Raw genomic sequence first — 22159 nt, 5'->3', positions numbered from 1 at the left:
AGTATTTTAAGATTTATAAACATTGCAAACGACATTATTAAAGACACAGTTAATTAAATTTTCTTACGTTAATTTCATTTGAAGCTGAGCTATCTACATGTATGTCAGGGGCCTGACCCAGAATTTTTCTGAAATTCTTCTCTTATTTTCTAATGAACTCTCAACTTAGCCTTAGGCTACACTGTTGGATTTCCACCCTCTGTGTTGCTTTATTTTCAGGATGTCCTCTCCTGCGTCTAGTAGTAGTTTTCAAATGGTATTTACGCCCACGAGTTGAATGTCTAATTTTCCATCATAATATCGCACAAAAATCGTGTCGTGTAGCAGTAGTTCTAATATTTCTAGACTTTTTGGGGAGATCGACAAGATGGACACCAGCAATATTTCCAAGAGTGGCCTTAAATTTGAGAATAACGTATGTTCTACTTCATGAAATTGTAATTTAAAAAAAAAGTGCCTTCATCAAATACGTCTTCTTCTTGTAGGAACGTTAGTTCAGGCTTCCTGCAGGCTCCCGCATTCCCTATTATCATTGCTACCTAAGATACAGATTTATTTAATAAAACATTTTAAACATATCGTAAATTGAGTCGTACTTTTGCAAATAGAAATATTTCATCTACAGCCTCTTTTATAAATCTTTCCACATTCTCCTTCGTCAAAATCTCCTAACTAGGAGATAACCTCCAGGAAGCACTAATAGTCATCAAAATAATGTTAGTTATAATATTTATAATGAAAACTCAAAAGTTTATATTAGTTGATTTTAAATAGGTGTGGAATTGGGAGATACAAAACTCGTATTTTCGGTAACTGGTAGTGAAGAAGAAGTACACAGCGCGCCGTTGGATTTGCAAGTTTTTGAACCTTTGAAATTATCTCCGAAAAATGGTTCTCTCATCATCAACTCTAAAATGCAGATCTTTTCTAAAGGCGGACCAACACCCGACGTTAACATCGTTTTTCATACAGAATCAAAAATAATAAGTAAGTAATATTATTATTGAAAAAATCCTCAAATACCACAAACAAGTTCATTTAACACCCACAATACATAGTTAATCAACCAAAAACGCACAGTGTGCAATAAGTAATAAACTTTTCAAAACGCCATTTTGACAGTTTTTCGAGAAAAAAACTAGTTATTCTGGGGACGAATATTGAATTATATTTTCCCTTTATAGAGGGGCAGAAAATATTTTTTGCGTATCATCAGGACAAGATGTTATGCCTGGTATGTCGGACGACTCGTTTCCCCTACCGACAAAAACCTACTCCTTTCTCTTTGACCTTTGTTTCCCCCGTGGAACTGCCGTTAGGTGTTACTTCGCGAAGGGAGCATGTAGTAATAATACTCTTTCTTCAGTTCCTTGAAGTCCACAGCTTCTTCTCGGGCTGTCTCCGATGATAGCATGGTACTCACCAAGGTCTGTGGACGATACTTCTGCTTTAACACAGTTTCCCAAGTACTGCGGGATGACTCGAAATGAGGGCATCCAAAAAATACATGCTCTGCATCTTCGTTTGCACCGGCGGACACTCGGGAGATATGTCATGCTTAAATCGATACAGGTATGTCCGGAAACATTTATGCCCTGATATCATCTGCGTCAAGTAATAATTGACTTGTTCATGATAACGATCCATCCAGGTGTCTATTTGTAGAATAAGACCGTGAGTCCATCAATTTGTTATCCCAAAAAGGTGTAGCAGCTCTTTTGGAATTTAAAAAAAAAATTGCTTTTAAAATGTGCTCCAATGTACTATGAATGTTATAGATTAATATTAGAAATTTATTCTTGGTCCCCTAAGTTACTCTGCTTCAAAGAAAAAATATTAATTGTGCTGGGATATTCTTGCAATATGCTGCTGAGGTCGAAAAAACGAATTAAATGTATGGATATACAATTAATTGATCCAGCCGAAGTAGTTTTGTCGACAGGTGTTCAAAATATTCTATTAAATGTTGTTAATATTATACTCTATTTGGAAACCCTGAAATTTTTAGTACGGCACTTTACGTCCCAAATTTGGAATATTTAAATATGCCAATGTCAAATAAGTAATTGGACAGAGATATATTTTCCCCATAATTGACCGTACTAAAATGTAAGCCGTTACCTACATAATCCAAATGGCCATCCCTTTCTTTCCAAAATTGAAGGATATCTTAATTTCTCTCTCTATTTTAATACTTTCACAACAACCTCTGAATCTCCTCAAAAGTAAGAAGACCCTTACCATCATAGCCGTTGCAATGGGTTTTTCGTAATTAATAAAATATTATTACTGCTTTTTAATATATACAGTTATTTCTATTTAGCTATTAACAAATACGAATATATACATGTATTGGAGTATAGTTTTCAAAGGTCGACATATTGAATATTCACTAAAGTTTTGTTAACGTTTCTGTGACAAACACTGCGCTAGAAATGAAGTTGTGTATTGGGAATTTTCTTTTATAGGACTTTTTCTTAAACTGAAACTTGTCAATTACCATTTAAGTATACCTCATATTTTAATATTTTATTGCCCTCTATTGCCCAGAAAACATTTTACAAATCGTTTTAAATTAAACTGTCTGGTATAGGTATATACTATAAATATTTACCTGTAAACATCATTCCTTTTTTAAAATACCCAAAAGAAATTGTTTCGGCCAATAAGTAAACATACTTGGAAATTTGAACGTGGTGCAATTAATTTCTTAGAAAATAAATGTTGGATTTATTTGCTAAGGTTTAATAAAAGAAAATAATAAATTGTTTTTAAATGTGACTACGGCTATGTTGGCCAGTAGAATAGAGTAGGATTGATTTATTACTATACACTCTTTCCGAATGGAGCATAGAAAATTTATACTCACCTCTATTTTTTTGTCAAATTTATTAAGAAAAAGTGACGAATATGGGGTAACAATCAACCCTATTTTTGCTTGTTCTTGTACTATAAATACAGAAGATTGCTATAGTTCAATTTATTTATACTTTTTTTTTCAAGGTATTATTTCTTCCTAATCATTATATCTACGATTTTCTGAGAATAAATTCGAAAAATATCTGCCTAGCTCCTTTATTTATTTCTGTCACTGTATATCATAATTCTATCAATTTATTACAGAGGTAACCGAGAAAGGAGTTATAATTGGTAAATCACTAGGAGTTGCGAGAATATATGGAAGATCCATTGGTGTGCATCCATTTAGTGGACAGAGTATTATTTACGCAGAAGTAAGTAATTTTTGTACATAAATTGAAAAAGTATATCAACTATTTTTTAAGGACTATGTGGAAATACAAGTAGTTAAACTCACTGGAATTAAAGTTGTGGCACCCTTGACGAGATTTAAAGTAGGCGCAATAGTGCCGTTTTGGGCTTGGGGTGTACCAAATATTTCACCAATGGTCTTGGGAGCTTTCGACGATCCACCGATAATATTCAAGTGGAATGTAGATGATAAATTATTGGTCGATCTTAGTGGCGTGTTTCATCCTGTTGGTGTTTTTAAGAAAAAATTAGACAGGGTATGTAACTAATAGTTTTCTATAATAGTATCTTTATTTTATTTTAAAATATGGACTGTTTCTGATTTAACGAAGTGTATCTGTTTTTGCAAATCATGAACTATTGAAAATGTAGGTTGGAGCTAAAGTGACGGGTCTTCAAGTAGGAAAAACGAAATTATTCGTTAATGCCACTGTACCAGGAGCTACTTGCAACATTATGAATTTGGAAACTATTACGTTATCTAGTTGGATAGAAATCGAAATTATACCGGAATTTCTATTGACAAAGCCTAAAAATTTGCCGGCAAACCCGCTGCTTATAGCTCCATTTTCACAACTTCAACTAGAAACTAATATGGAAGGAAGTACTACCACCAAAATAACATATCTGTAAGTAATATTATTATTTATATCTATTTTCATATTATGTACCAAACATTAAACATAAATTTCATACTTTTCAGATTACCCGGTGAACATACAATATCAACCGACGTTTTAGCAAATCCATTTGCTACCGGTGATGTAATTGTATCGATTAGTCCGACAGGTCTTCTACAATCTTACGGAGTTCTTGGGCAAACGTTGTTAATCGTCACTGCAATAGACGAATTAGGTCTTAAACAACGACTAACGATGGTAGTAGAAGTGAGAGCCATCCAGTATATGAATTTGATAGTTACTGCAAATTGGCATATTCATTCTGATAGGTGCGTTAAATTTTCATTTTATTTTATCGACAAGTCACAACGCCTTATTTAGACTATTTTTATGTGGGCTATCTCCTCGAAAAAGTTCTCATTATTTCCAAATAATACTCAAGTTTTCCTTGAATTCGCGCATAACAACAACAAGTTGAAATCACATGCAGGAGAAAGCTAACAGGCTACATAATAACTCAACACCAGTTGACCTAAATAATTAGCAAAAAAAAGATATTACGACAGCAAAATTGCTACATCTATTTAAAAGAAAGTGAAAAAGAGCCAGTCGGACAATTCTGTTATTTAGGTAGCATAGCAAGTACAAAAGGAAATAGTGAAAATGACATTCAATGAAGAATAGGCCTGGCACAAAATACTTTTCAATCACTGTATAAAATATGGTCTTCAACAAGTATGTCAAGAACAACAAAACTAAGAGTGTTTCAGACCAATGTAAAATCCGTTTTGTTATATGGGGCCAAAACTTTGAAATATTATAGAAAGATATTACAGAAAATTTAAGCGCTCATAATCAGATGCCTACAAGTTATATGCAACATTTTTTGGTAAAACAGGATAGATAATGGACACCTTTGGAACCTAAGTGAAGAAGAGAAATTGGAGATGGATAAGTCATACATACGGAAACCAGCAACGAACATAACCAGACAAGCATTAAATTATAAGACAACAGGCAAAAGAAAAGGAGGCAGTTGTGATTTCAAATGCCCACTTTTGATCATAATATATCAATATTATCATAGAAGGTTTCCAACAAATATAAATCACCAAGAGAGCAACTCCAATCAGTTTACTTGTATTGAAATAGACCACCAAATGTGTTAGATAGTTCACACTTTTTTCTTTCAACATGGTACTTTCGAAAAATAATCATTTGGCGTTGTCTACTATTAGAAAAAGGTACCCACTTTTCATATAAAGGTTCAATTTCGCTTAGTTTTGATTCACTTTCCTTCCACTGATATTGCCATAGTGAAATGTTTTTTTTTTTATTCAAAATACACTAAAGATCCAAACTAATAACTTTCGAAATTGATACGACATTTTCAACTGTAATAGCATTACAGTCATATTATGTTGCAGTCAACTGCGAACAGTTCCATTGGGTACCGAATTCATGATCAGGGCTACTTTTCATGATAATGTCGGTAATAAATTCCATGCGGGTCCGAAAGAATTGAAAATCAGGACTAGTCGTTGCGATTTGTTGAAAATCGTAGAAAGTAAAGAAGACGCATCTGTTATTGTTTACACGAAACACTCTGGATCTACTATGGTAAAAGGTTGGGCTGAAGGTAAGTGCAAATTGTGATATTTCTAAAAACGTTCAATTCGTACCATATTATTTAAAACATAAATTTTACGGTTTAATTTTCATTTTCTTATTCCAAATTTTTAAATATGTAAAATAATTAAATAGCATTAACCTGAATATCCATTCGGAACTTACTATTTAAAAATGCATGACCTCTTGAGCGAACTTTTTAGACCCCTAACTCTTGAATCAATTATCCTAATGGCATTCCCAACATTAAGCGTTTGAGCATATAAATTTTTTTTAAATTTCATATTATTTTGGAGAGCTCCTCTGATTAACTATAAATATAATAATATATAAGACGACATCATGTAAATATATGGTCCAAAGATACGATCACTTAGCATGGAATATCAGATATTCAATTTTTGTAGTACAGTAGAGTCTCAATTATCCAACCTAAACTGGCAGGACCAAGGTTGAATAAGTGGGTTTGATGGTAGGGGCTACTTCGTGCACAGCCTACTATGGAAAATCATATTGTACTGTACATGACATTGTCCCAGTAGGTTGGATAACTCGGAAGGTCGGATGATCAAGACTCCACTGTATTCGAATCGTTTCCTGTCCAGTATATGCAACTATGCGCCGGTTAAAGTCGCCTCTCAGAGATAAATTTAAAAGTAATATGTTTACTCTTAAATAATTATTTAATTGTAGGTATCCAACAAACTGCTGATTATATGAAAATTCATGTGGAACAATCAGTACGACCAAATTTGGATAGTCTTACAAGCGGTGACGTAATTTGCCTTTGGACTCCGGTGGTTAACGAATACAACGTTCCGGGTACATGGAAAAGTAGTGACGACTCTCTCTTACACATCAATCCAGCATTGGATATAGGATTTGTTGGTAACAAGGAAGGAGTGGTCGTCGTGACACATTCTTTATTGAGAAGCGCTCCTATCTACATACAAGTGCACATTGTTAGTGAAATAGAATTTCTGGAATCCCCTAATATAATGTTGACAAATGGAGAAATTCATAGCGTTGTAAGAGTGGTGTTAGTACTACAAAATGAGAATACCGTCGGCATCAAAACCAATAACTTAGTAAGTAACTATGACCATACAAATATAATTTTATATATTAATTGTTTGGTAAAACATTGCTGCTTTAATATCAGTTCGCTACTTCTAAAAGTATAACAATCCTATTGGAACATAACTTTGCCTAAGAAACGAATAGAGATTTACTCATGTTAGATCTTATTCAGTACAACAAGACTTCAACACAGTTTCGTTAACCATTTGTAGTATTTTTCTCTTATGAAAGTCAAAAACCAGTGAATATCAATACTTGAGCTTCTGAATAGTGTTAAAAAATTATACTATATGATTCATGATGTTCAAAATGCTCCTACTCATTCTAAAGTAGAATTAATCTAACGAATCGCGAATATAAAGCTTGTTGTTTTGGTTGTCTACCTCGCAGGAAAATAATCAAATTTTGTATATTTAATAGAAACACCCACTTACTGTTTTCATACACCAAATTGTTTATTGACGTATTTTTGTATATTATTTTTAGAAAGGTAGTTTTAATTAAATCATTTCTGAATAACATCAACCATGTAACAAAGTCTTGAAATATATTTTTATCATTATTTCCAGTTCAATGAATTTAACATGTATTCCAAGTACTTTTTCTAATTCCATAGTTCATTGCAACCTTAAATCATTTAGTAGGTCTTACTCAGGTATTAGTATTGGGTTTCAGGGTGTATAACTGTTACTGGTAAAGGCGAAAAGTTAAAATTAAGCTGGATGCCAAAGCTGGAAACATAAAGAATTACGATTAACTTAAATGGTACTCCATATCAATTTCAATTACTGAAATCAAGAACAAAATCGGAATAATTGTGTAGTCATAACACAAAAAAACAGTTGTATCAAAAAACAGTAATTCAAAAACTTATACAGGAGAAAACATTAAGTTAAAATATTTGACATAGAAATTCTGAGTCTTAAATATAACAATTAATACCAAAACACTTAAATATCGTTCTCTTCTGAGTTACAGAGGGGTTCAAGCCACAATGAAAACTATTGGATATTTTCTGTTATACTTTGTAATGGACATTAACGTATGAGGTTACATTAAAGTTTATTGAAATGCTGACGACCAATGAGCACAACTGTTAATATCACGCAAAATCTTGTTAGTACGGTAAAGTAAACTGTGGGTGAAAAAGTGTTTTAACACACCCATACCAGAAAATGGGTGACGGAAAACGATAAAATTTGAGTTTAAAATAAAAATGCATTCTTTGAATATACTTTAAGTAACCAGACACATAGAAAGAAACTATTCTTATAGAATGAAAAATTATTTTTATTTTTTTTTTAATTTTTAAATTAGTCGTTATCTAAAAACGCGATTGCCTTCTTAATTTCCTGTCTTTGCGAGATTGCTGCAGTGAGGAAAAACAAACTTGAATAACTTAAATCATCAAAGTACATTGTGTTTCTAAAGACCTCCAGTCTATTTTCCAATCAGAATTATTTGGAAACCACCATAGAAGTGGTTTTTTATTAGTTTCAACTAACCTTTTCGTGGTTTTCCAGGTGCTTTGAAATTGGTGAAATTCTCAATCGAAATACGGAAGTGGTTCAAATATAAACCGGAATTTCTTTATAAACACGCGAAAAATTAAATGTCCTAAAAGTGGCTACACTGGATGTTAGACTGGTCTGTTACGAAGCGTAGAGAACAGCGGGGACCGCGTTATCTCGCATTTTAGTGTAGGATGTACCAGTGTCTGTTGTATATGCATCATTATTTGTTTTTTGGTCAAAAATAATGTAAAATCTGCGGAAATGTGTTTCACCACTTTCCGAAAAGACCTGGAAGTAGTGGCAAACTTGACAGTAATGTACACGATAAGGTATCAGCGAGATTATTAATTAAACAAATAAATCATGAACGGCTGAGTTACCGTAAAATTTTAGTCAGTTGGATAACAAGATTTCTGAATTTTGGGTAAGAATTCACACGGAATGAGAACATTTATTGTGCAAAAAAATTCACCACAGATGAGACTTGGGTACATCACTATATTCCAGAAAGTAAACGTAAAGTTAAGGTTACACTGTCAGTGGGGAAGGTGTTCCTGGAAAATGAGAGAAATAATTTCGGTTGATTTTTTCACTGAAATCACGATATGTGAACGTGCGGTAGTATCGTAACTAAAAAACACGGTGAAACCTGTCTACAGATCAAAACGACACGATATTCGCAATTCGTAATACGATATTGGTGCAAGACAACGCCAGACCGCATACAAGCTTACGATGGAAACGTTGAAGGAATTGGGTTGGGTAAAATTGGAACACCTTCCTTACAGTCCTGATTTGTCGCCATGCTACTATTATTTATTTGGCCCATTGAAAGAGACACTTAATGGACTGCGATTCGAAAGTAAGGCGGTTACGTAACAAACCGAGAGATTTTTCCGAAAAAAGGCATCCGGAAGCTTCCGGAGAGATGGAAAAGTGTGTAGAAGGTGACGGAGACTATCTAGGAAAACTGTAGAATATTTTAGCTCTTCAACTTAATAATAAAATTTTTCATAGCAAAATTCTGGTTTATATTTGAACCACCGTTGTATATTTACAACTTCTAATAACAACTAGATCATATTGAGGAAATGTGTATCAAATTTCAACATGTTACAACACTTTTTGCACTTCTGAATATTTTTAAATTTTGTTTCCTGTACTATGACTAAGATATTGGACAATAAAAAAATTCTACCAACATGAAAATATCGCGAGAAACGTAAAATGATGGAAGGAACAAATTCTCCCTTTCGGATTCCTTTGCTATGTTCTTCCTTAACACATATTAGTGCAGTTTATTCATATGTATAAATCCATTACCTAGTATGTTGAAAAAATATTCAATAGTTTCGAGAATAGAGAAAATCGAATTTTTATATTTTTATTTGAAACACCTACTCCAGAACAAAGCGATAATTTATTGAGTGCTTTGGTGAGAATCTTGATATTTTAAGCTTGTGGAAGTAATCTAGAAAAAGCTAGGCTGTTGCAACTTTCAGTAATAGTCTTGTGGTCATTTCACAGTTATCTTATGAGGGGGATATATAGAGGGAGCCTCATCTTATCTGTAACTTAAAAGCAGCAAAAATGTGAAACGAAAGAGAATAAAAACAAGGTGAACAAAGGGGAATAACTAATGGAGGAAAGAGTAGATTAAACATATTTAAGTAAAACGGAACTTACGCTGTAAATACAATTTTGTATCTTTAAATTATAACCAGCCAGAAATATGTACTATTTTATTTATTCTGCTCTCTAAATGAACAGAAAATGCGACTGGTCATGAAATAAAATGATAATACTGAAAAAAGTATTGTCTCTTATTAGATACTAGAAACATAGAAATTTATTTACCTGTATAGCTTCTAATGAAAGTGGGTAATTGACAAAACAAGTTATTCCAGTGCAACTATGATTATGAAAAAGATTTTCCGTACCAAATTTTGAATGCAATTCGAACTAATTTTCAGATTCAAGGCTGGAGGTGTCGGTCGGATATAAGGAAAATAGTAAGACCGACAGGATTCAAATGTTTTATTGATTTCTCAAACACTTCAGTACCAATTACTATCGATCGTTTGTTTAACATTACTCCTAGTTGGGTACCAGATACTGGTAAGTAAATAATATATGATATTCACTTGTTAGTAGTCGAGTTTATTCTAATTCGACACGATTTCTCAAATTTGAATGTCATGAACAACTAAATTCCAATTTTATCACCAAATGCTGATATAACTTTTTGTTTTCGAAAAATGTATTCATTATGTCGAAGCTACAAATGCTACAATCAATTTCCAGAGTTTTTAGAGTTTTCTAAGACAATGATTCTATTTAGAAAAACGGTAATTCGGCAATTGAATGATGCGCCGAATAGGTCGAGAAGTTTGAAGAGACCGGATCAATACTGGATGAATAAAAATTTGGGCGTCCAAAGTCTCCTAGAACTGTCGAAAACGTAAACAGTACTACTCAGTCTGTTCATGACGAGCTTGACTTGTCTATTCAGAAGCATACTGTTCATAGATTATCATTATTTTCCATTTTACACGAAGATTTGGGGCTGCACTGTTACAAATTTTAGTTGGTTCAAGAATTGAAGCCTCAGGATACTGATCAGATGTTTGACTTCGTAAACCAGATAATTCAACCTCACATTCACCATTGTACAGTTGTAATTCGTGTTGCACGATAATCTTTAATTCATTATAAATTTGATTAAATTGGATCCGTATTTAATCTAAAATTTTTTAGGTCAATATGCTTGTAAACTAATTAATCTTGGAGTCAATGGAACGGACATATCAGTACTAAGAACCAATGTTTTACTTTGGGCTACCACAGGTGATGGCCAAACAACCTCCAAAAATGTAACCTTAAAGTTTTTGCCAGGCGTTTATACTGTTACTGAGATCATTTTGGAAAATAGTTACGTAGGGGAATTTGTAGTTATTGGTTTACCAGAAGTTCTAAAACAATTGGATGTAAGTGAATTGGCGACTTTTGTTTATCTAAAAATACATTTTTAAACAGTATTTTGATGAAGACTGAAATTAGATCGAAATGTCAAAAAGGTCTTAAGAATTAAAAAAATTAAGTATATAAGTACACAGTGTGACTCGCCTGTATTTACAAAAAAAAATAGTTGATAGCCACTATTGCAAACTTCACTTAACTAAGTTATATGGATGTATGAAGATTGAATTTTTACACCAACTCATAATTTTCGTAAAAAATGGAATATTTCACTCAGCACAATCATGATACGAGAAATCTTATTCAAAGTTGAACTAATTTTGTATGTAACTTTAAAATATGTGATCAAATTCCTTTTTAAACAATCGTGTGTGTCGATTTGTTTAACTACTTTTGGGACATCCTATATGACAGTAACCGTAATTGATATATGAAAAATGTTACTGTTATATCCTTCAATAGTTTCTGGGGAACACTGGAGTATAAGAAAATAAAATAGGTTAGTTAAAACTTGCTAAAGTAGGAGCAGTTAAACTCTTCATAGGACCTGTGAAATCAGCTATAAAATAATAGAGAAAACGCTAGAAAAGAAGGTAGATATAGAAAAAACAGTTATTGGAACAATGTATAGAGATTGAGGCAGGCAAATATACTCCTGGGAAACTACAACTTATATATATATATATATATATATATATATATATATATATATATATATATATATATATATATATATATATATATATATATATATATTGTATTAACCTTAACAAGAACATTCTAGAAATACTATCAGGAGTCTTGTCTGGGTATTGTTGTCTTAATAGACACCTGAAGACGCTAGATTCGGCACAGAATACAACGTGCAGATTTTGTTACTTAGAAGACGAAACCTATCCACATTCAGAGAAACTGCGGAACTCCAGAGCCTTACAGCTGGGAGTGTATGAATTAGAAGACAAAAATCTTTGGCAGCTAGATCCATCCCATATTCTGCACTTTCAAATTAATAGTACAACAGCAAGAAAATGGGACACAATACGTCCTTTTGATCGCAGTGTGCATCACAACTTAATCACAACATACATATACACTGTTCTATAAGTAGAGACCATATAAATAAAGGTGATTCACCGTATATGATTAAATAATAAATAAAAAATATAAAAATAAAAAATAGCTCTTATATACTCTTCGTTAATAATAATTTTCAGTGCAAAAAATTTCACATATTTTGTCTTTAAACATAATTTCATTCAGTTATCAGATAATAAGATTTTTAATATGTTAATCCTCACTTGTTTTTTACTTTAATATGAAAGCCTTCTTCCTTTTTCTCTTTGTTTACACTATTATATTTTACTGAATATTTTGCCATTCACTTACAAAATAAATATTGAAATCTATTCAGTAATTGACTACAAGAGCATTCAATACATAAGGAAAAGTTTCGCATTTTGAATTTATGTTTATGGCGTTACTAATCCTAATTCTTTTGTTTGCTTCACACTTTGGATTAGTTGATTCTTACTGAATGAATCAGAACGAAATCAACATATTTATTTCATCATCACTCTACTGCCAAATTTTCCATACATATATTTGAACCAATTTTTTTCAAGTTTCTTCTATTATATGGCCTTAAATACCACCATTTTATATACTATTGGCAAATAGTTTTAGTGTTCATAACATTTATTATTATCTCAGTATTTTATCAACCAATCCAATGGTTTATGGTTACTGTGTTTAATACTTTGGATTTTTTTATTATTCAAAATACTCCATAAAACTCTTTCGGATACCTTGGTAATCAAATATGGAATGGTTTATAATTTTGTTTCAACCATTTTGCAGGTTTCTCCAGCAGATAGTAGTATATTATACGTAGATAGCGGTAGTTCAGTCAATGAAACTGCAACGAAATATGAGATACAATTAATAGATTATCACTGGAGATTGGCTAATTTAGAAGAAGCAATGGGCATTATAATAATTTCACCAATAACCAAACAGGAAATCAAGGTAAGTGAACACCGCTAAAACTTTGTCAACTCATTTGTTGAATACTGTAACTTTTTTTAGATCTTGGTCAGAGTTAGTGGACAATTGGAAAAAAACGTATGTGTACCTAGTCGATCACCAGTACTGTCATTCTTAAAGACCTACAAGTACGCTCTAGCAACTGCAGCAGTAATGTTATTAATTTTCTTCCTAACATTCTACTGTAAGTATTTCAACAAAGATTGCTCAATGAAAATGCACTAACAGTTAATTTGATAATTAACTCCGTGTTAGATTTTTTTGTCATATTAATTTACACCTCTTAGTTCCCGATAAAAAAATATTTATAATTATATTTTATATATAATTTATATTTATTTATATTTTATATATTTATATATTTATATTTTATATATAAGTATTAGTTGGTACTTACTTTTCAAAACAATGCATAATTTTTATCTCTTTTGTCATTTTAATTTCACCAAAAATCAATTTCTATTCAAATTAAGACTGGTATGAAAACATTCAAAATTTGTCATTTGTTGTATACAAAATTTAAACAATCACACTATTTGAATTTTTCAATATTTCCTTGTGAACTGTGCAAAATTTGGCGAATTTTTTGCTATAATACAGTATTCACTTTATCTAAAATTTTGAAAACACATCTACATAAAAGCATACCAAGTATGCAGTGGGAATTAATATTAAAATTAATTTTTGGGGCCTTTCATTATGGTTTTTGCTAAATTTTATATTTTTTTTAATGTACTTTCAATGACTCTGTCGGACGATTCTCTTAGTTAAACTGTCCACCATAAACTAGTGTTTGTAAAGTTTCTTTGAATGTGGGTATAATGATTATATGCCATTATATTACAAAAAATTTAAAGCAAACCATGTAGGTTACCATAGCTCTTAAATAAAAGAAAGTGAATCAAAAGTGCATGAACAGTATTTTAGGGCTGGCTATAATTTTCACTTAAACATTCATCCATCCAGGTCTATTCCCTTCAGATATTTTGAGACTGCTAATATCATCAGCGATCATCAATACAGCTTTCGTAAACATTGATCGACCGGAAATCTCTTGGCCTATGTCACCAACGTATAGGACTGAAGCTATAGAGAAATATGAGGAATGCCAACCTTAAGAAAAAATTAGATCGTACAGTTTGTCGACCTCACTTAGTAGGTTTTTCAGAGACCAAACCATCCAGGTCGCTATCGTTGGGCACACCTTAGAGAGGTTTGAGGTCAACGCTGGTGTTCCCAGGGATGCATCTTGTCACCTTCTCTCTTTCTCCTATACACAACGATCTAGTCGACAAAACTGTAAACCCGATCTATAGCACACTGATGTCGTTCATAATAGCCGCTCCAGTAAACTCGACTAACACCCAAATCTGTAGGCAACAACAGATCACCATTATCAATACTGATCTTGAAAACACTCCAGAGTGAGGTGGAAACAATCTGATTGAGTTTAATGCCGCGAAAACGCAGGCTGCTTCTATTTATAAAAAAGGCTGGCCCTACAGCTCAGGATTTGGTTCTATCTGGACATAAAATATCGCCATCACCATAAATTCGCTTGTGAGGTATCGATGTCGAGAGCAGAATGTCCTGGCGTTGTCACGTAGCCGAATTAGCTACGGCAGTTTCACAAAAACTTGGAGCCCTCTTTAAGACCAAAAATCTATATACTCTGCAACAGCATCTAATCCTCTACAAGGCTCAGATTCGTTCCCCTTTGGAGTATTGCTCGCACATTTGAAGCTCGACTCCTAAGCATACCCTGAGGGTGCTCGACTCAATACAGAAGAGAGCAATTTGATTTATAGGCGACTCAGAGTTGACTAGAAGTGAGCTGCTTCTTGGTGTACATAACTGATCACGATTCTATGAGTAATTCAATGAGACTTTATAGAACAATGTATCACACTGTTAAAATCGTTCAAAAATAACTAGTTCGGGTATTTCTTAAATATCTTTAGTGTTGTCATGTTGTTAAAATGACTGGAAAAGGGAGAGACTACACAGAAAATACCAAATTCATTGATAATGAGATAATTGTTTCAAGCTAATCCAGTTGCCACTTTTCTTGACCAGTGCTTCAAACCTAGTTTTATGGAAATAGTTTTAAAACAAACAGTGAAATAAAAATTCTCTTAGATGGTCTGAAAAAGAGTCGAGTAGCTCTGATTCATCTTCATTTGAAAGAAAAGAAAATATGGTTGAAGTATAATGTGAAAATATGCACATTATGGTATCTTAAATTTTATATGAATTATTAAATTCATTTAACTCAAAATACAATAATTGTAAAAATCTGTTAAATATGTTTTTGAGACAATTCATCACAAAAAATAATCAAATCTTTACTTTTTATATTATTAGTATAGAGGACTTGATCTGTTGCTTCTGTTTTAAAATGATCTGATTCTTTTGAAAATATTTACTGATTTTAACTTAGCTATTAGTTATGATTTCAACTAATATTACTTTAATCTTATTTTTCAGTCTATTCCAACTATATGCAACCCGTCGTAAACGTCAACCTAAATTCTACTAGATCGATGTTAACTAATAGTTTACAAACATCACCAGTATCATGTCAAACGCAAGCTCAGTGCGCCGCCCTGAGAGCGTCTATGCCCACTCATCAGTGTAACTTCTGTGCAAATAGAAGAATATCTCCTGATGTCTCCAGATTCTATCCGAGAACTACAGGACATCCAAATACATCACGATCGCCTTGTACGGCTAATTGTAACAGAGAACCGATTTATGGAGATGTCAGTACGTTTTACACTAGTCCCGAAGTTAGGACAAATAGAAGAATGATGTAATTTGTAACCCCGCTACATTCACTGCCTTCAAAATTGTTTTACAATGATTGGACAAAAAGGGGATGCAAAGGTCTTGTTACTGAAAGTAAACTAATAGTTGTGATAGTACTATGATTATTTTTTCATTATTGTATATTAAATTTACAATTCGCTTTCCAATAAATATTTTTTGTTTTTTGTCTAACAAGTTTTCGTTGTTATTTAAAATGGAGTCATGTGAAAACGGTACTTAGTATATTATACGAATTATGTCCAAAATTTAAAGTTTGTTTGTCCACTCAACATAAAAATTTTTTTTCACAAATATACACTTCTTTGTTTTTAATCATTTTTTTTGTAATAAGGATTCCATTAGTTGTCAAATATAATTTTGAATTTTTTCCCAAATACTACAATTATTTTTTTACTGTATGCAATTTCCCTTTTAGGATAACTTTGATGAAGAAAAGAACTTCAATAAATCTCATTTCTTCATTTTCCTTAAACAGATTTGATTATTCTAAAGCTTCCCGTAACATTTTCGATCAATTATTCATTCGGATCGAAACTATTTCGCTATTTTTGTAAACAAATAAAAGTCATATCTGAATGGTAAGGTAGATTGGGATACAATTTGAACTATTTTAAAATATTTTTGACATGTAGATATAGACTAATGGTATGTTGAACTGTCTTAATGAAAGATCTCTTTTCTTCTTCGCCCATAGCAAAATTCTTCCATCAAATGATTTTAATTTGTCTTTTTAAGATAATTGGAGAATTTAATATCATACGTATCCAAAAATATAGCGCCATATGTAAACCCCGTATTTTGTACGCTATATAAAGTTATATTGATTTTTCAAGTGGCTACCTTACACAACAATTGAGTTCTGTTTCTTTTTATACTAATAAAACTCCTTGGTTGTTATATTTTCTTTTATTTTGTAATTTTTGTACATACAGTCTGTTGGTTATCACGCCTAATTGAGTTTTTTTGTCCATACAGTTGTTATGTCGTATATTTTTTCTGTTACTCCTCTATTGCTCATATATTCCATTTGCCATATTGCCAATATATTCATACTCATTTCGATTAAGAATTTTATAGATATACAAAAAACGGAATTTTGACACTGCCTGAAAATTGTTAGAAATTTCTTGTAGATGAAAACTCGATTAGAATCCGAATTTAGTACTTTTCTCAATTTCCTTGTATCAACAATTACAAACTGTTTTTATTTTAATGTAGATATTAGTAGAATTTTTGTAAAGCTAAGGAAACTAATTTTTTGTTTTTTTTCTTTGTTAAGACTGCCATCAACGTCAAAATATATTAAAAACAATTTTTTACTGTATGTATTGTATAATTTTGATTTTTCAATAAAACATTGATTTGTATGTTTTGTTTTCTAACTTTCCTCCTATTCATATTGGAATTTTAAATAATATACTAATTTTTGTTTTATCAGTCATTCCTGATTCACTTTGATATTAGATTTTATATTATGTTAACAATTATTACCTGTCCTACAATGTAAGGGGGATTCAAAAAGTTTCAAGAAAAAACATTTGTTTCAAAAAAATGTTTTTAAAGCACCCATTAAAAACAAAAATGATAAAAACATTAAATTTTACGAAAAAAAACATATTTCCATTTTTTTAAATCATGCTCAGAATCAAGAAAGAATTTAGTACTTCTTTAAAAAAGTCTATAATGTGGGATAGCCTTAAATGGCAGAGATCTTCGTCTTCTATTTCAAGCGCTCCCAGGTTTATTGAGGCGGCAGAGCCCCGCTAGAAATCCTGTTAGTATTTGTAGATTGATCTTACTTAGGTTCATACATTCAGCAGATCTACTCTGGTTATAGTTTTTCAGAAGAGTATTTGCCTGTCTCTTATTGATATTAGAAAATGTACCTCCAAGAATAAGAAACTTTTGAAAAAGAAATTGAATAAAAATTATTTTCAGAAGATTCGCATCTAAACTTTAGCGACAATTTGAAAATAACTATTCCTTCACGATACCTTACGGGAAGAGACAGTCAGCTGTTTCAATAGGTTACCAACATACCAATAGTACCTAATATATTAGAAATTTCAAAATCCAATTTTCGCATTTGGCAACTTTTTTATAAACTTAATACCAAGAGGACTCTGTAAAAGAATTGAATTTGCAACAAATCAAGGATGTTCGCAATATCAGCGGCAATAACACTGTATCACAATCTAGCATAACAGTAAAATACAAGGATGGTGTTATAAGTCACATTTTTTGGCACTCTAGCAGAAAAACTGAAAGTCTCAAACTTACTATCCATGAGTTTAAATCCATTTATGGTTTGATATAAATTTTTTCTATGTCAGCATTGGCCCAGAAATATATGGGAGTTACAGCTTCTGATCATTGCAAGTTACTTGTAACTTTGTAAAATCAATACTCTTTACTTTCAAGTTTCATGAGTCTACCCAGAGTTGGTTGTTGACAAAAACTTTTAAATGGTCTCTAGTTTTTTGTCATAAAATGCTGAGCTACAATTATCTTTACCTACTGAAGTATGATTAAACAGTAAATTCTCATTTTGTAATCAAGATGCCTCGAACAAGATTTTTCATAATTAATGAGCTTCGTACCTTCTGTTATTGCTATTTTGAATTATAGGGCAAGAATTAGAAAGCAACATAACCATACTGTCATGGTAATAAATCATAATTTATGATAAATTAATACTTGAACATTATAATTTAATCTATTTTTTCTATGATGTTTTTGAAATAAGTAAAGCTAACAAAATCAATAGATGTTTATTGACAATAAATAAAATAAAAAAAGCTTTAAATGCAACAATTGATAAATACCCCTAAATGTCATTGAATTATTCTTCTCCAGCAGCTTTTTTCATCCCCTCTTTTTGCTTCTTGATCTTCTTTGAATCCTTCTCAATATCAATTGGAGCAGGCTTAACAAATGGAATTTCATGTTGATATTCTTCAGGCATATAAGGTTTTAAAATTGTTGGTACTTTTATGCCAGTTTCTGTCTGATTGTTTTCCAAAATGGCACAAATTACTCTTGTAGTTGCGCACATTGTGGCATTTAACATGTGAACATAATCAGTAGCAGCATTCATCTTCTTGGTTTGACCGTAACGAACTAATAGCCTTCTGGCTTGATATTCCAGGCAGTTACTGCAGGATACTAATTCTCTAAAGGCTGATGATCCTGGAAACCATGCTTCTAGGTCGAGTTTTTTGGCAGCAGCATGATTCAATGCTCCAGAAACTATGTTGACAATTCGGTATGGAATTTCTAAAGATTTATAAAATTCTTCAGCGTTTTCTATCATTTCATCCATCATTTCCCAAGATTTGTTGTCAAAAGGTGAAGTTAAACAGAATTGTTCAACCTGAAAATATAAAAACCTTAATACACAGTTGGATACATGATTTGTATTACCTTACCTTTTCAAACTGGTGTACCCTAAATATACCCCTGGTGTCACGTCCATGAGATCCAACTTCTTGTCTAAAGCATGTTGAAAATCCTGCATACTTTATAGGCAGAGAATTTTCTGATATCCATTCATCTCGATGAAAAGCAGCAATAGGTTGTTCTGAAGTTGCTATAAGATACTTTTCTTCAACACCTTTATCTTCTACCTTTTCACTACCTTTTCCAACTACTTTATATAATTCTTCATCAAACTGAGATAACTGTGCAACTTCTTGCATTATCTATAATGTAAATAATTCAATGATCTATTTAAATTTTCTTCTATATCTTTATTGTAAAATAAACAAACAAATTCTGATGAAAAAGGAAACACTGAAGTTTTGATGCTATCTAAAATCAAAGCAGTTATAGATAAACTTTAATGCAGTACTTGCACTGACTAAAGACATGAGCATTTAGCAATAATTTGAACCTATTATCTACTTGAACCAATGTTATGAAGGAAATAGGAGGATACTACTTCACGTGAGTGTTTGTTCTTGAATTACTTTATCAATTGAAAAGTATTGGAAAAAATATACTCTTTGACTAGTCAAAAATGTTTTGTATTCAGAAGATGTATTTAAGGACAGATAATTTAGTTCAATAAAGATCTGTCACTTCAAGTCACATTGCAAAGAAGATGCCGTATGACAAAATATTTCTTTGAATTGACTAAGCACATCATTTTACAACTAATTTACCTTTAGCCTCGGAAAATGATAATTTGGTTCTCAAAACATGTGTCACATATTGTTATTGTAAGTAATGGTGTGCTGGTAGTGTAAACAGTATGAACCTAACCAATGTTTCTAGAATTTCCAACTTAACCATTTGGCATATTAAGAATATATAAACTATTGATTTCCCCTTTGAATCCATATGAAAATATATGATTTGTTGATAAATACACAGGATGTTTCTAAAGGTGGTGTCTAACATTTTTTTTGTAAAATTTCAGAAACTTGAAATTCTGTAATTTTCATACACTTGCAAGGGACTAACTATGGGTAGTTTTTCAATGTTTCTGTTACATTATATGGGTGTGAAAATAGTACTTTAATTCATATCAAAACTTTTTTTATGATGAATCTTAAGAAAATAAAATTTTAATTTGAATTTTTTTTATTTTAATTTTTTTCCGAAAGCAATATATGTAGAGAAAAAAGGTAAACACCATAATTCATAATTATTTGAATAAATTGAGTAGTCTCTAGAAAAAATGCATGAACGTACCCTACTTGTCATGGATTTTAGTAGACGTTTAGAAATAAACCTCAATTTTATTCACTCCCTTTTAAGGGTGATATTTCAGAAAGGTGGGCTGAGGAATTTTGTTATAGGAAAGACCCATCTCAAATTCATACGAGCAATCACCTGAATTTTGTCACATGAATTAGAAACATACATACATATATACATTTTTATCAGCTATAATTGTATACATACTGAACAAAACATTTTTTAGTAAATGGATAATAAAACTCACCTCCTTTCTCATGAAAAATGGAGTATAGAGAGGCTTAAACCCTTTTTTATGCAATATCCTTAATGCCAATTGTATCAATGCTTGTTCTAAGAAAACTGCAGGACCAGTTAAGTAATAACCTCTGCCTCCTGAAACTACTGCCCCTCTTTCTCCATCCATCCCGTCTATCATACAAATCAAATCTACATGAGAATACTTCTTTCTAACTTGACAGTCGCCAAAAGTTCTTTCAATTTTATTGTTGTCTTCATCGTCATCTACAGGAACAGATTCATGTAAGTGATTTCCCACTTCTCTTAAAGCATCATTTCGTTCCTTTTCTGTTTTAATTAGTTCCTTTTCATTTTTTACTATAGCCTCATCTATCAATGTTCTAACCTTCTTTATTTGATTCACTGTGATAGTTTGAAGAACTTCCAATGTTAGATTTTCTAAATTAGTAACAATATTTTGTGGTACATCTTCACTTGGATCCCCCTGCGGTTCTTTTTTCTTCATTTTCTCACCGATTGCTTTACTACAAACATTTTTTAATTTATTACAATTGTCTAACTTATGCCTAAGTTGTCTCCATGTGGAATCTCTTTCTATAACTTTATCGACTAAAGCAACATCTTTGAAACGCTTCTTCTGGTTCTCCCGAATGAGATCCGGATTACCTCCTTTATCAGTACGGAATAAATCTAGATCTAAAACCATGGTTATAATATGAGTATAAAACAGTTGATGCAATATTGTGAAAAGAACTCGTAAAAGAAATGATGTCAAAAATTCTAACCTATTAAAAATCTACTTTTTTATTAGCTATATTTTAATGGATAATTTACTCATCTAAATACTAAGTCAGGATTGTACAAACAACAAATACTTCCTATCTATTACTTTTACTAAAATAGAGTTTTCTTATCAAAAATTGTTTATTTGTAAAATTATCGTATAGAAATACCTCCTTTGTTTAATATATATCCATTGCCAATTCATCAATATTGAAATAACAAAGATTGTGGATGAAATACCTCGTAAATCGCATTTTAATATGGACAGTACCTCGTGAAAATAAGGTGATAGGTTTTATTAATTTTTTTGATATTTAATTGAAGGTTTTTCGTAAAAACAAATCAGTAGCACCTAGGAAATATTTTCGTTACCGGGAATCCATTGAGACTGAAGCTAAAAGTCTTTGAAATTATATAGCCAGCCACACAAAAAATAGTATCAAAAAATAACTACAAATTATAAACATAAAC

General features: G+C 31.7%; 2 protein-coding genes across 2 annotated transcripts in view; one reads left to right on the top strand and one right to left on the bottom strand.

Annotated features, from left to right (window-relative positions):
* The window catches only part of LOC130446266 (nuclear pore membrane glycoprotein 210), a 29909-nt gene extending 12578 nt beyond the window's left edge, over positions 1–17331 (top strand). Inside the window, exons 10-21 of the mRNA XM_056782398.1 lie at positions 775–987; positions 3124–3233; positions 3285–3527; positions 3643–3899; positions 3974–4219; positions 5318–5529; positions 6213–6607; positions 10087–10231; positions 10871–11100; positions 12950–13117; positions 13178–13319; positions 15623–17331. Coding sequence (XP_056638376.1) covers positions 775–987; positions 3124–3233; positions 3285–3527; positions 3643–3899; positions 3974–4219; positions 5318–5529; positions 6213–6607; positions 10087–10231; positions 10871–11100; positions 12950–13117; positions 13178–13319; positions 15623–15951 — 2690 coding nt within the window. The 3' untranslated portion in view covers positions 15952–17331. The remainder of the gene's footprint in view (positions 1–774; positions 988–3123; positions 3234–3284; positions 3528–3642; positions 3900–3973; positions 4220–5317; positions 5530–6212; positions 6608–10086; positions 10232–10870; positions 11101–12949; positions 13118–13177; positions 13320–15622) is intronic.
* A 1390-nt stretch (positions 17332–18721) lies between these two features.
* Positions 18722–21777, bottom strand: LOC130446267 (serine--tRNA ligase, cytoplasmic). Its single transcript, XM_056782399.1, has 3 exons — positions 20913–21777; positions 19393–19665; positions 18722–19337 (listed from the first exon to the last, which is right to left on the bottom strand). Exons 1-3 carry the CDS (start codon positions 21609–21611, stop codon positions 18807–18809), a joined length of 1503 nt encoding a protein of 500 aa, XP_056638377.1. The 5' UTR covers positions 21612–21777; the 3' UTR covers positions 18722–18806.
* Between the last annotated feature and the right edge of the window lie 382 nt (positions 21778–22159).

Source organism: Diorhabda sublineata, chromosome 7 (assembly GCF_026230105.1).
Source record: "Diorhabda sublineata isolate icDioSubl1.1 chromosome 7, icDioSubl1.1, whole genome shotgun sequence".
NCBI lineage: Eukaryota > Metazoa > Arthropoda > Insecta > Coleoptera > Chrysomelidae > Diorhabda > Diorhabda sublineata.
This window is presented reverse-complemented; position numbering and strand designations above follow the sequence as displayed.

Excerpts from the sequence above, each read along its gene's own strand:
- LOC130446267 (XM_056782399.1), bottom strand. The coding sequence starts at position 21,611 with ATGGTTTTAGATCTAGATTTATTCCGTACTGATAAAGGAGGTAATCCG. Across the intron at positions 19,666-20,912 it reads CATTTTTCATGAGAAAGGAG|ATAATGCAAGAAGTTGCACA; the intron begins GTGAGTTTTATT and ends TTTACATTATAG. Across the intron at positions 19,338-19,392 it reads GGGTACACCAGTTTGAAAAG|GTTGAACAATTCTGTTTAAC; the intron begins GTAAGGTAATAC and ends TTATATTTTCAG.